At 43.3% G+C, this 15330-nt stretch overlaps 1 protein-coding gene across 4 annotated transcripts in view; it reads left to right on the plus strand.

Moving 5' to 3' along the window:
• TMEM40 (transmembrane protein 40) overlaps positions 1 to 15330 on the plus strand; it is a 43665-nt gene that overhangs the window by 11784 nt on the left and 16551 nt on the right. For all 4 annotated transcript variants that reach the window (XM_072785073.1, XM_072785074.1, XM_072785071.1 and 1 more), the window contains exons 2-7: positions 4478 to 4558; positions 5214 to 5345; positions 11342 to 11395; positions 13897 to 13932; positions 14026 to 14058; positions 14442 to 14489. In XM_072785073.1, the coding sequence (XP_072641174.1) occupies positions 4486 to 4558; positions 5214 to 5345; positions 11342 to 11395; positions 13897 to 13932; positions 14026 to 14058; positions 14442 to 14489 (376 nt within the window). In that variant the 5' untranslated portion in view covers positions 4478 to 4485. The remainder of the gene's footprint in view (positions 1 to 4477; positions 4559 to 5213; positions 5346 to 11341; positions 11396 to 13896; positions 13933 to 14025; positions 14059 to 14441; positions 14490 to 15330) is intronic.

The raw sequence follows: 15330 nt of genomic DNA on the forward strand, positions 1-15330 counted from the left end.
CCAGCACTGTTGGCTTCTTTTGTCAGGAGAAGCAAAACCCTTCCCAGAACCCCAGCCAACTTCAGCTACAAGGGAGGCTGACAAAACAACTAACTGGAGCTGGAAAAACAAATCTGCAGTTTTGTTAGCAAGAAAGTAGGGCAGGACTGATGGGGGGTGGAGGAGGATTAAGAGGGTGGAGAAGGGAAGATGAGGACTGGTCAGGCAATTAACATAGGGCTTTGTAAAGGAGGTGATATTTTAGCTGTGTCTAAAAGGTCAGATACAATTTTGACAGGGCATGGGCTGGGCTGAGGCTGGACACCGAATGTCTGAGGGTAAGAGGAGGTCTGTAGAAGAAGAAACTTTCATTTACTGAGTACTGCTAAGGGCAGGCACTAGCTACCTTTCCTCCCTAAGGTACTACCATTCCTCGTTCACAATTGAGGTAACCAGAACTAAGAGAAGGTGACTGCTATGCTCAAGGTCATCCTGTGCACAGGTGACAGGAATGTGGTTGGATCCTAGTGTGTCTGACCCCAAAGCACATGCTCTTGCCGCTATACAAATACTGTCTTGTTGCCACTCCTGATGTAATGATGTCCTGATGAACAAAACTACAGTTTTGTTAGCAAGAAAGAAGGGCAGGGGTTCTGGGGGAAGGAGGATTAAGGGAGTGGGGGAAGGAGGGTGGGAATTGGTAAGGCAACTAGCACAGGGCTTCATAAAGAAAATGGCATTTGAGGGCAGCCCGGGTGGCTCAGCGGTTTGGCACCGCCTTTAGCCCAGGGTGTTATCCTGGAGACCCCTGGATCGAGTCCCATGTCGGGCTCCCTGCATAGAGCCTGCTTCTCCCTTTGCCCGTGTCTCTGCCTCACTCTCTCTCTCTCTCTATGTCTCTCATGAATAAATAAATAAAATCTTTCAAAAAAAAAATGGCACTTGAGCTGTGCTTGGAAGGTCAGATACACTTTTGACAATAAGAAAGAATGGCCTAGGTCTGGAGGCCTGAAATCATCTCAGCTGGCATTTATTCCACGCCTGCTCTATACCAAGCATTGGTCTAAGTGCCTTACATGTTTTAATTCATGCCATTTTCACAACAACACTATGAGATAAGCGCTGTTATTGTCCTCATACGACAAAGGAGGAAACTGAACCAATAAGAGGTTGTCATTTGCTCAAGATCCCACAAACCAATGTGTCAGGATCCAAACCTAGGTGGTCCATCTCTGAGGCACAGGGAAGGCTGTTGTCTTGCCAAGGTCTTGGTAGATTGAGAGTAGATTCTGTACCAAAAACAAACAAATTTACAAAGAACCCAAACTCACAGATACAGAGAATGGATTGGTGGTTGCCAGAGGTGGGGATGGGGAATGGATGAAATGGGCAGTCAAAAGGTATAAACTTCCAGTAATAAAATAAATAAGTCATAGGGATGTAATGTTCAACATAGTGACTATAATTAATAATAATATGGTATTGCAGGGGGCTCCTGGGTGGCTCAGTCATTTAAGGGTCTGCTCATTTGGGCACATGACCAAATGTGCCCTAGACCAACATTTTGGGGTGTATTAGATAGACTATGGGCTCTGGTGCCTCTATAAAACAGGAATAATAAAACATACCTTGCAGGGTTATTGTAATTTGGTTTGGGTCATCATGAGCTCAGGGTGATGGATCAAACCCTCACAGAGCTTGGTGCTCAGTGTGGAGTCTGCTTGAGATTCTCCCTTCTGCCTCTGCCCCTCCCACTTCTCATGCACTTTCTCTCTCAAATAAATAAATAAATCTTTAAATAATAATAACAATACGGTATTACATATTTGAAAGTTAAAAGAACAGATTTACTTTTTTAAAAGATTTTATTTATTTATTCATGAGAGACACAGAGAGACACAGACATAGAGGGAGAAGCAGGTTCCCTGCAGGGAGCCCGATGTGGGACTGGATCCCAGGACTCTGGGATCATGCCCTGAGCCAAAGGCAGTTGCTCAACCACTGAGCCACCCAGGTGCCTCTTAAAGAATAGATCTTAAAAGTTCTCATTATAAGAAAAAGAATTTGTGGGGCACCACAATAGTTTGGGGCAATAGTTTGCCCCAAACAAATGCCTTAGTTGATTCACTTTTGTCTTGTTAATGTGAAAGAAAACAGCAGCTAACATTCACATGAGAAGTACTCCTGTTCTATCATTGATATTGGCAACTTTTTTGCTGAACCTGGTAGTAATAAAAAATTCATCAATAGTCTGATTCTGGGGGATCCCTGGGTGGCGCAGCGGTTTGGCGCCTGCCTCTGGCCCAGGGCACGATCCTGGAGACCCGGGATCGAATCCCACATCAGGCTCCCGGTGCATGGAGCCTGCTTCTCCCTCTGCCTATGTCTCTGCCTCTCTCTCTCTCTCTCTCTGTGACTATCATAAATTAAAAAAAAAAAAATAGTCTGATTCTGTGACACTGTTGTTGGCAATGGACTTATAAAAACTGAGAGTGGGTTTTGCAAGAAATTCCAAAGCCCACTGAAATTCCAGGTATGTGGAATTTGCAATAAAGAGTACTGTATATTTTATTATTTGTGAACTGTATGCTATACATTTTTTATATCAGCAAAATATATAACAAATTGTGTGAGTGTGTGTGTGTGTGTGTGCGTGCGCATGTATGTGTACTTTTTTCTTTTTACTGGAGAACCATTAAACAGTTCTGGGCTCACCACCATGCATATCCTATCCACCCATATTCCATTGGCAGGAATGTAGTCAAATGGCCACACTCAGCTTCAAGGGATGCTGGTAGTCTCTAGCTGGCTGGCCATGTGCCCAACTAAAATAAAGACTTTGGAGGGGAGCTCCACTTCATGTATTTTCCCCAGGGGAGAGCATTAGCTGACGGAAGTTGGCCATTTGGATTTTCCAAGGCCACAGTTAGGGCCTTCTTGTAGCCTCACCTGGAGGCCAGCCTCCATAGTTGCCTCTAGCTCCTCTCACAATTTTGGGAAGGTACATACAGAGTGTAGTGTCCTGAAGGGACAGGTTCCCAAATTTTGCTCTTCACCTTCAAGTGCCTGCTTCCTGCCCTTACCTTCACTGCTTGCATCCCTAATCCTGACAGGCATTCCAGCAGGGCTGAACGCCAGGGTGGCCTTTTTTTGTTTTGTTTTGTGCCCTAGACCAACATCTTGGGGTGTATTAGATAGACTATGGGTTCTGGTGCCTCTATAAAACAGGAATAATAAAACATACCTTGCAGAGTTATTGTAATTGTCAAATAAGACAATCTTTGGGGAAATTTCGTTGTCTAGAAATTATAATTCAACTGTGAGGAGCAGGTAATCCCAATTCCTACTTAACTGGCTTATGACCAGGTTCAGATAAATCCTTGGAAAGACCATCAATGATGTAGTTTTGAAACATAGGTGAGGTTTCGTGGGGTGAGGTCCGGAGCCAATGACCAAGAAAGAATTCTTGAGATGTCTTTTGTTCAAAATGGTGGTTTTATTAAAGCCCAAGACAGGACCCTTGGGCAGGAAGAGCTACTGCCCCAAGCTTGTGAGGGGTGGCTGATTATATACTTGGAAGTTGGGGGAGGTAGGGAAAAGAGAGATTTCAGAAGGATTTTCAGATGCTAAGGAAGACTCACAGGATTTGGAGGCCTTGCCATTGTCATGTTGTTTTTCCCTCTTAGCAAGGCATTAACATTAAGACGGTTGGGAACTTCCTGGAGGAATGTCACTCATATCCCACCCAGGAGTGGCCAGGGTGGGAGTGGGGAGGATCTTGCAGGGTATCAGCTGGTGCTTTGTCCCCAGCTGGCCTTCTGCTCCCTCATCAATGAAGTACTACACTGAAACAAGATATTGGCATATTACATTTTTAAGTACATAAGGAAAAATTATTGGCGATTTTATTACAATGAGAACAATACTGTTAAAAATTTAGAAAATGTAAAATGAAAATAAGAAGCTAAAAATACCCATAATACCACCAGTATTGGTATTTATATTTTGATATAGCTCCAGTAACTATTAACTCATGGTATGTGTTTATTTGTATCTCTACCTATGCCCTCAGTCTCCTCAGCAAGATTATGTTGAAGAAAGTGCCAGACATCATGTAATTTCATCATAAAAATCACAGTATCCTTACATTTAAGGACACTTTATTTTTTTTATTTTTTTAAAGATTTCATTTACTTATTTGAGAGACAGAGCACACACACACACACACACACACACACACACACACACACATGAGGCAGGGGCAGTGAGGAAGGGCAGAGGGAGAGGGAGAAGCAGACTCCCCACTGAGCAGTGAACCCAATACTGTCTTGCTGTCTGTATCCCAGGACCCTGGGATCATGACCTGAGCAGAAGGCAGATGCTTAACTGAATGAGCCACCCACTTGTCATTTTTTTCTTTCTTTGCCAATCTTTTTCTATGTTAAGGGGATTAACTAAGGTGACATTCATTAATTACTTATTATTGTTATTCCTCCAGAGAAAACCATGGAAACTTCAGGACCTTCCTCCCAGACTCAAGATGACAGTCAAGTCCATGCAGAAACAGAAGACCTAGACTGTATGTTCGCCTTCTCTCACCCTCTGGGCAAAGCCACATGGGAGGTAGAGTCCAGCAGTGGGTGGAACTGAAGATCTGTTCCTCTCATGTGGCATAATGGCTCAAGTCACAGTTGAATCCTCTGGAGAAGTAATGTTTTCCTCACACACGTACACATATGCTTGGTTCAGTCCATCCCCTAGAACTTTATAGCTTTGGGGACCTTCATTTGCTCCCCAAATCTCAAGAGGGCTCTGGAGGTTTGGGTTGGCACTAGTGAGGGTCCTCAGAAGGCAGGAAGGTTCCTGTGCTACTCCAGAATGGTTAATGAGAAGATTCACTTGACCAGATCATCCCTGCCCTATAATTTATACTGCATCCTAAATTGACAACTATTGTACACAATTTAGTGGCCTCTGGGTAGAATAGGGGGCTTAGAAGGCTCTCTGGTCTCTATATTCAGAGAAATTTGTGCCTTGAGGCTTCCTAGAGCCTCTAGGGCCTCTGAGAGCTCTGATCTTCTGTACCTTCCATTGGCCCTACGAGTTTAGGGAAAGTGTCTAGAGAATCTGGTCATTCCTGACCTCCAAGTCCAAGTAGATGCCTGGGGAGCTCTTGGTGGTCACTGGGGTGGGAAGGGAAAGAACATTCATTGTTTTCTATATGTGCTTCCTAGATAAAGAGACGGATTTCTACAAGCCAGACAGGGAGGCTGGACTCCTTTCCCAAGAACAACCTAAGAGACACAAGTCTTCTACCTCTTCCTCCTCCTCATCTTCCTCCTCCTCCTCCTCATCCTCTTCCTCAGGTATAGTAATATTTATATATATGTATATATGTGTGTATATATATATATATATATATATATGTTCACAGTATTATTCAAGAAAAGCATTTACATGGAAAAACAATGCCCCATAATCTCCCACCTTGATACTTTAATTCTCTTTTTCCGTATCCCCTTCCAGACACCACCTATCAGTACACATGATTTGTACACAGTTATAACTGACCATACAGACAATTTTGTCCTCTGTTTAAAGTTTTTCCTCTTGGGATGCCTGGGTGGCTCATCTGCCTTGGGCTTGGGGTGTGATCCTGGAGTCCCAGGATAGAGTCCCACATCGGGCTCCCCTCAGGGAGCCTGCTTCTCCCTCTGCCTGTGTCTCTGCCTCTCTCTCTCTGTCTCTCATGAATAAATAAATAAAATCTTTTTAAAAAAATGAATAAAATAAAATTTTTTGCTCTCATATCCTGGGCATTCTGACATGTTATTCTGTAATATCTCTGCAGCTAAGATTCATGCTTACCAAAAAGCCTCGAGTGGCTGCATCTCATATAAAGTAACATTCAGGTTTATCAGGAGCACTCTGGTGTTGACCTCAATGCACCTGTCTGCTCAAGCAGCCTACCTGGTCTCAACCCTTTCTTTGCTACTCCCTAGCTATGTGTCCTTGGGTAAATTGCTAAACCCTATATGCCTTGGGGGTCCTCCTCTGTAAATTGAGGATGGTAACAGAAGTTACTACCTCATGGGATTATTGTGAGGATTACATTTACACATGTAAACTTTTAGCATTTAGCACATAGTAAAAGCTCTAAAAAACAACTGTTAGGATTATCCACCAACCTTACCACCAGTTTACCATGCTCATAAGCATCCTTGCTCAAAGGCTTTTGCTTTTTGAATTTTTCACACAAATTGTGTCTTTAGCATCAATTCCCCCATGAGTCCTTCAGGAATGTACATCTTCCATTGGGTCTTGATTACAAATTGCCACATTGTTCTCCAAGAGAAAGAATGTTTTTTCATTTTTATTCTTTTAATTCAAAATGAGAGGCTGAATTGGTAGTAGCAGCAGCAACATCATGGCTAGCATTTACTGAACATGTACTATGTGCCAGGTACTATTCCAAGCACTTTACATGTAATAACTCAGTTAATTCTCATAGAGACCCACTGAGGAAGGTGCTATTATTCCCATTTTACAGGTGAGGAAATTGAGGCATGTGGAGGCTAACCTGCTGTCAGAGGGCTCAGTAACCAATTCAGGGTCCCTGGAGGTCTTCCTAGGACTCAGGGGTTCTAAGGGGTAGGCTCTGGTCTACTCTTCCGTCAGAATGCCTGCACTAAGATCTGCTTTACAGAGTGGGCTTGGGCCTAAGGTTTTATATGAAGAAAGAATTCTCAGGCTAAATCCTAAAAAATGCTTGCCGAGCCCTGGCATCACATCCTCACATTCAAATCATGAGACTGAGGCTCAAGACCATAAAATCTATGCTTATTTCTCTAGACAGAGGAAAGAGAGTGATTGGTGGGCCCAGTGCGTTTATCTGTAGCCAACCTCCTCATGGACTGGAAAGGAAGCCACTGCCCTCATTAAAAAGTACAATTGAGGGCAGCCCAGGTGGCTCAGTGGTTTGGCATTGCCTTCAGCCCAGAGCGTGATCCCAGAGACCTGGGATCGAGTCCCATGTCGGGCTCCCTCTATGGAGCCTGTTTCTGTCTCTGCCTCTCTCTCTCTCTCTCTCTGGTCTCTTATGAATAAATAAATAAAATCTTTTAAAAAAATAAATAAAAAGTATAATTGACCCCTGAACAACACAAGGGCTAAGGACCCTGACTCCCCACACAGTTGAAATCTGCCTGTAACTTTGGACTCCTTCAACCCTTAGTTACTAAAGCCTACTGTTCATTGGATGCTTTACTGAAAACATAAACAGTGATTGATACATATTCTGTATCTCGTTTTCTTACAATAAAGTAAGTTAGAGAAAAGAAAATGTTATTAAGAAAAGGAATAGAGGGGTACCTTAGTGGCCCAGTTGGATGAGTGTCTGACTCTTGGTTTTGGCTCAGGTCATGATCTCAGGGTCATAAGATTGAGCCCCGAGATGGGCTCCTTGCTTGGCATAGGGTCTGCTTGAAGATCCTCTCTCTCTCTCTCTCTCCCTTTGCCCCTTCTCCTGCTTACAGACTTTCTAAAAAAAAACAAAAAACTTTTGATTGTGGAAGATTACACATAAGAATACTGTAGAAAATATGGAGCATATAAGGAAGTAGAAAGAAGAAGAAAATCATCCTTTGCTCTGTCACCCAGAGATAACAACTAAATACATATATTAGTGTATTTCCTTACATTTATTCAATAAGTATTTATTGAGCACCAACTATGTGCCAGGCTTTGGGATGGATACTGGGGGCATGAGCAACAAACTATGACTCTTTCTGCCAAGCTTAATTTTTTATGAAATTGAATTAGAGAGTATATACAAAAGTTGTCCTCTTTTTATACAGCCTATAATTCTGTAATACCTTTCATAAAAAGTAATTTTGATCTCAGCTCAGTCCTTGATCTCAGGGTCATGAGTACAAGTGCCTCATTAGGGTCCATACTGGGCATAGAGCCTACTTAAAAAAAAAATATGTATTATGACTATGTCCTAGAGAAAGCTAAAATAATGTTCATTTGCATGTTGATGGGAGTTGTCCCTGGCAGATAGAATTTGGAGTAATTTTTGCTTTCATTTTCTGTATTGTTTGATATTTTGCAATGCAATGAAAAAGCCTGTTTTTTTTTTTTAACATTGATTAATCTAATAAAATACAGAAAAGAAGAAAACAGGAGCAAACCAAAATCCTCTATCTCCTGAGATAAACACTGCTGTTGTAATCTTGATGTACTTCCTGATACTTTTTTCTCTGTATCTAGCCGAGATCACATATGCACAGATTTTAAAGCACAGTTAATCTGGCTTCCTGGAAATTTAAAATTTATCCACAACTGAGCAAGAGCTTCCCAAGTACACTGAGGGACCTAGGCATTGCCAGAGCCATCTTGATCATTCTAAGGAAAAGGGAGTCCTCTGGACCTGAAACCAGGAATTTCTTGCAATGATGACCGGTCCAAGAGTGCAAACAAGACTGTCATTCTTCAAGTCTTGATCAGGCTCCTCCTCCAGGCACTCTTAGAACAGTAAGGACCCAGGCCTTGTCCATCAGGAGCTCAAGATGGTTGGAGAGATGGACACCACCACCACTGGCCCTCATGTCCACAGTATCAAGCACAGTTAATGCTATATAACTCCAGATGAGGGAGGCCAAAGATGAGTGTGACCTGGGGCAGTTGGAAAAGCCTTTCTACCTCTTAAGCTTCAAGATAAAAGAGACAAATGGGAAGAGCCTTCCAGGTGGGAGCAAACAGTCAGCATGATGTTGTGGGAACACTGAGATGACACAGCCCTGTGCTTATAATATGATACCTTGGATGATCTTGTCTTACTTCATGAAAGCAGCAGTGGAAATATTAAATGATTTGTCCAGGATGACACAGAAAGTTTGTGGTAGCTCTCCTATGCCTCCCATCCCCCAAAGAGCTCTCTTTCCTCCAGGTCACACTCCTCACATAAGTTAAATTCTGAGAACCCCAGAACCAATGTATTTCAGGCTTGTTCCAGACCTAGGTTCTCCTATAGCTTCTATTTGTTCCCTGCAGAGAGCAGTGATGAGGATCAGCACCCAGGAGTAACTGGAAAATGTCAGCCAACTCAGGGAGGCTGGACACCCACCCCAGGGACAGCTAGCCCAGTAGACAATAGGCCTCACCATTTCTCCTTTGCCCACTCAGCTCACTGTTGAGTTTCTCAGTGGGATTGAGCATGCCTATGTGTGGATGTTCCTCACAGCATGGTTTATTATTTATTTATTTATTTATTTATTTATTTATTTATTTATCTATCTATCTATCTATTTATTTAAAATTTTTTTTAAAGATTTTGTTTATTTATTCATAGAGACAGAGAGAGAGGCGCAGAAACACAGGCAGAGACACAGGCAGAGAGAGAAGCAGGCTCCATACAGGAAGCCTGACGTGGGACTCGATCCCAGGTCTCCAGGATCGCACCCCAGGCTGCAGGTGGCGCTAAACTGCTGCGCCACCGGGGCTGCCCCTATTTTTTATTTTTTTAAATATTTTATTTATTCATGAGACACAGAGAGAGAGAGAGAGAGGCAGAGGCATAGGCAGAGGGAGAAGCAAGCTCCCTGTGAGGAACCCAATGCAGAACTCGATCCCAGGACTCCAGGATCACACCCGGAGACACAGACAGACACTGAACCACTGAGCCACCCAGGCGCCCCTAACAGCATGGTTTATAGTGAGGCATCAGTAGCAAGCAGCCTAGTGTCCAACAACAGCAAAGTACACCCTGTCTTGACTACAGCTCTGTTATTCACATATCTCTGAAGTGAAAAAGAAAGATGTCAAATCATATGATTCGTCCGATCTCATGTATACCCTGTAAAAATTCACACATATGTGGTTATAAATAAGCTGGAAGGAAAAATAGCAAAATGTTAGTAGTGGTTATTTCTGGATGGTTAAATTATGGGTGATTTTTATTTTCACTTTTTTGATCTGTCCTATACTGTAAATATTATACAATGGGCATGTTCTATTTTTACAACCAGGAGAAAATTTTGGCAAAAATAAAAATTTTAAGTAAATTTTGGCCTAAATGCATTTTAGGAAGAAAAGAGCATGGGGGAAAGAGCCTGGATTAATGCCTAGGACAGAACCTAGCACACATGACATGCTTAATAAATGCTGACCTTGAAGCTGAAGTTGAGTTCTGGGTTCTATTTCTGAAGATAAAAGTGATTAGGGGGCGCCTGGGTGGCTCAGTCAGTTAAGCATCGGATTCTTGGTGTCAGCTCTGGTTATCATCTCATGGATTATGTGATCGAGCCCCTAGTCAGTCTCCTTGCTCAGTGGGGAATAAGCTCAAAGATTATCTCCTTCTGCCCCCCCCCCCCACTACTCATGCATGTGCTCATGCTCCTGTGGTTTCCCTCAAATAAATAAATAATTTTTTAAAAAGTGATTAGGATTGAAGACTTTGGTGACAGATCTATCTGGGCTTTGGAATTGCTACTTATTGGCTGTGTGACCTTCAGGGAATAATTTAATTTTGTGAGCTTCAGTTTCCTTACCCATAAAATTGGGAGGGAGAGATACTAATAACTTCTGCACAAGATTTCCATAAGGATCTAATGAAATATTAAATATAGTTTAATATATTCTTGGAGTTCTTGGAGTGCCTGGGTGGCTCAGTCAGTTAGGCATCTCCCTTTGGCTCAGGTCATGATTCCCAGGTCCTGGGATGGAGCCCCATGTCAGCCTCCCTGCTGAGCAGGGAGTCTGCTTCTCCCTCTCCTTTACCCTCTCCGTCTGTGCATGCTCTCTCTCTCTAATAAATAAATATTTAAAATAGGGACGCCTAGGTGGCTCAGTGGTTGAGCGTCTGCCTTCAGCTCAGGCCGTGATCCTGCAGTCCTGTGTTGGAGTCCCACATTGGGCACACTCCATGGAGCCTGCTTCCTCCTCTTGTGTCTCTGCCTCTCTCTCTCTGTCTCTCATAAATAAATAAATAATTTAAAAAAAAAATCTTTAAAATAAATAAATAAATAAATAAATAAATAACTTAGTTCTATATAGATACCTAGTAAGTGCTCAATAAATGACAACTCTTACTATTGACTTTGAAGGAGGCCCAGGTCCACTCAGACCCTCAATTATTTGTCAGGAAACCAACCACAGTCACCTTTGGGTGTGTGGGGGGAGTCAGACAAGGTAAAGAGAAAGTACTCATAAGGCTGTCTTGCCTCTTGAAGACTGCCCGGCTCACCTCTAGTGCAAACAAGGACTGTGCTTACTTTTTAAGGCTTTGGCTAGGTGGGAGATGGAAGCTGCCCTGGGGTGCTGTGACGGGATAGCTAACTAAAGGGGGGTTATCTCCACTCAGGTACTGAGCATGAGGAACCTGACCTCTTGAAGGATGAGCTTCAGCTCTACGGAGGTAAGTCATTGTCCAGTGGCTTTGGAGAAAAGAATTACACAAAGGACATGAGGCCTTTGGGCTTTGTTGGACAGAAACAAGTTTATGAGGGTGTTTCATAGCTGAGAAATGCTAGAAAAATATTAGAGTTATGACAAGATGAATGGTTAGAACACTGGTGGATGGTGATGGGGACAAGCATTTTCTACCATGGTGAGGCTGTCCCAGATTCTCTTCCAAACTATAACCTTGACTTGTAGGGTGACTTAGGTCAGTCACCCAATCTTTCTGCGCCTGAACTTCCAGCCAGAAAAATGGAACATGATTAGTACCCAGTGTCTTGGAATAGTGGGCTGTTTACAGGGGTACAGGAAAATTAAGGATCCGATTTCTAAAAAAACTCATGTTATGGAATAATGATCTCCAGGCATCATGATTATTACAGCAAGGAGATACAAACATTATGGCACTTGGCTTGGTAGCACTTTGATGAAATGAGAACAATTTGTAGGAATGAACCAGTTTGCCAAAAAGCCTAAAAACTGCATACTGCAGACAAGAAAACCCATTTAACTTTGTTTAATCCATGGGGCGCCTGCCTGCCTCAGTTAGTACAGTACATGACTTGTGATCTTGGGGTTGTGATTTTAAGCCCCATATTGGGTGTAGAGATTACTTTAAAAAAAAAATCTTGATTTTCTTTAATCCAATATTTCTATGCCCCTACCTATGTAGTCTCCTAACACCTGATAATAACCCAAGAAAACCAACAAGAAACACATACACCTTCTAAGAAATGTAAATGAAATATTTTAATTTCTGCATCAAGATATTACCCATGGCTGCCTCTGGGTGGTAGCATTGTGAGTAATAATTACACTGTTTTATTTGCTTAACTGGATTTTCTAATTTTCTTTCCTTCCTTTTTTTTTTTTTTCTCACAAAAACAAGTATTACTTGGTTTAGAAAAATGTTTTTAATTACTCAGGTAGTATAAGAATAGTTTCACTGGGTGTAAAATGAGAGAGAGAAACTGTTACATTTACAAATATTTAAAAATGTTTTTGGGGGTGCCTGGATGACTCAGTCAGTTAAGCATCCAAATCTTGATTAGGACTCAGGTCATGCTCTTAAGGTCGTAAGATCGAGCCCTGCATCAGGTTCCGTGGTCATTGAGGAGCCTGCTTGAGATTCTCTCTCCCTCTACGCCACTCTCAAATAAATAAATAAATATTTTAAGAAAATGTTTCTTGAGTGCCTGGCTCGTTCAGTCAATGGAGCATGTGACTTGATCTCAAGGTGAGTTCAAACTCCACATTGGGTGTAGAGATTACTTAAAAACAAAATCTTTAAAAATATGTTTTTCTCATCATAAAAGTAATTCATATTTACTGTAGAAAACATAGATATCACCACAGAATTGTGAATTACTCCCTCCCCCCCCCCCAAGACATTGGAGCTTCTTAGTAAATTACATTCTTGGAGTTGGTCTCATTTCATCTTTTCCTAGTAGGTATGTACTCTCCATACCGTCCACCCTTAAGTAACTTGCAGATAATGTTTTCTATTTGCATAGTAGCCCTAAAACAGTTCAGCATGCTTATTGTCATGTGCTGAGTGCCCCCTTCTGGTACTATGTCCTGGGGCTGACCTGAAGGATGGAAAGTGTGCAGGCATGGTGACTGCTGCTGGTAGTGGCTATACGGGGTCCTGCCTGCCCTTGAGTGGAAGGATTGGACAGGCCAGGAGAGAGGCCACCAGGAACTAGAATAGTCACCAAGAATCAGGATAAATGGGGTGGGTAGGCCACTGTAGACGAGATTAATGGGGAAGCTGCAGCTTGGGACAACTACATAAGGCTCACATCAGCCTCAGCAGCCCAGACAAGGTCAACACTCAGGGTATGGGGCTGGGGTTCCCAGTGTGCAGCCCATCTGGGCTTCCACCAACTCAGAGCCTAGTGGGGCTGGGTCCACGTGCCTGGGTGTCATCACCTGTATCTTGCATAGTCAAGAACAGGCACAGGCTGCAAACTGGTGACCACATGTGTGCAGATGTGTTTTATGTCTCATAGAGTCATCTTATTGTTATTATTATTGTTGTTGTTACATTTCATCAACTCATACTTTTTCACATTTAGACATCAGGATGCATCTTAAAATTACTGGCAACTTATAATTAAAATTGGCAGTGGCTTTTCCTTACATAGTGATATGTGAAATAATGTCATGTCTCACAAACAATGACATCTTGATTCCATGGACTACAAGAGTTGCCAGCCTTTCTTATAATCAAGATGTTGATGTAAAAACCTGGATTTCTGGCTTCTTGTGGGAATTTGAATGACCTGTAAACACTAGACAAGCATTCCTACAGTGGCTGGTGGGTGGTGGCTGCCTTGCTCCAGTCACCCCAGTCACACGTAAAGTCTCTGAGTAAGATCCACCTTCCCCACAGTGTAACTTATCTCCACCCAGAGGATAAGGGATATGTACATGATAACTGATTTTCCTCCCATGTAGGTGCCCCTAGAGAGGTGGTGCCCTCTGGAGAATCAGGTAAGTGTCCACTTAGGGGAAGGGGGTTGTCAGTGCTGATGATGGGCAGTCTGGGCACTGTTAAGGCACTAATTTTGGATTTCTAATTTCCAGGACTCCGAAGAAAAGGCTCTGACCCAGCGAGTGGTAAATACACAAACTCCAAGAGGAGAGGGGGAGGTTGCCTGGATTCCAGGGGGTTAGGACAGGATCAGACAGCCTGAGAGGGCAGGTCAGTCACAGCAGAAATGACAGCACCAGCCAGAGCATCACCTTGATTCTGGAAAGAGATCTCCAAGGAAAGGAAACAGAATGCAGACTCGGGCCTGTGTAGCGAGGAGAGGAGTGAGTGGAGGTCCCAACGACAGATACCCCTACCTTCACAGCTTTGCTCTGACTGGTCCTGTGGTGAGGGCCCTCTGTCCTGGGAAGAAGAACCCAGGAGAGCCAGTCTCAGGGAAGCAGGGAAGAGAAAACCCCACCTGTCCTCCTTCATCAATTTCAACACTCGTCTCTCTCTTGTTCTTAAGGAGAAGTAGAGGCCTCTGAGTTGAGAAGACTGAATATAAAGAAAGATGGTAAGGAAATAAGTTCCCCAAAACTGCTTCTCTTTGGTCAGATTTCTGACAGGGAGAAAGTCCTCTGGTGGCCTAGAGAAACAATGATCATAGCCCACCTCTGTCGTGTGCCCTACTTGCAAACTCCTCCACTTAGAATCACCCCAGGAAGGTGATACAATGCTCACTTTGTGCAGATATGGAAACGAAGGCCCAGGGATGGAGTGTGACCTTTCAACTAGCGACTGGCATAACCTGGCCTCGAACCATGGTCCTGTGTCGCTTCTGCTATACAGTCACAGGGATGATAAAGGCTCCCCTCTAGCCCTCTGGCCATGATGGGGAGTTGGAAGTGGGGTGAGGAAGCCTGGACTCTAGGGAAGGAGCCATGAGAACTGGAAGGAGCTCCATTGCTTTAAGCCTGGAGTCCATGAGGGCTTCACGGGGGAGGATGGGAAAGGGACAGGAGACCAGGGTGTTTTATGAAACAAATGGCAGTTGTCCTAGAAACATCTGGGGTTGTTGCAAAGGTTCACCTTCAGGGAGTGGGAGACCTTGGTGTGAGTCCCTGACTCTGCCTCTGTCCAGCTAAATGAACCAGTTTTTTTATTTTTTAAATATTTTATTTATTGATTTATGACAGACAGAGAGAGAGGCAGAGACACAGGCAGAGGGAGAAGCAGGCTCCTCGCAGGGAGCCCAATGTGGGACTCGATCCCAGGACCCCAGGATCAAGCCCTGGGCGAAAGGCAGGCACTAAACTGTTGAGCCACTCAAGGTTCCATGAACTAGGGTTTTACAACTTTCCTGGGCCTGTTCTTTTTGATGGCTGCATAGTGTTCCATGGTATAAACTTATTTGT

This window comes from Canis lupus, chromosome 19 (assembly GCF_048164855.1).
Source record: "Canis lupus baileyi chromosome 19, mCanLup2.hap1, whole genome shotgun sequence".
Classification (NCBI taxonomy): Eukaryota; Metazoa; Chordata; class Mammalia; order Carnivora; family Canidae; genus Canis; species Canis lupus.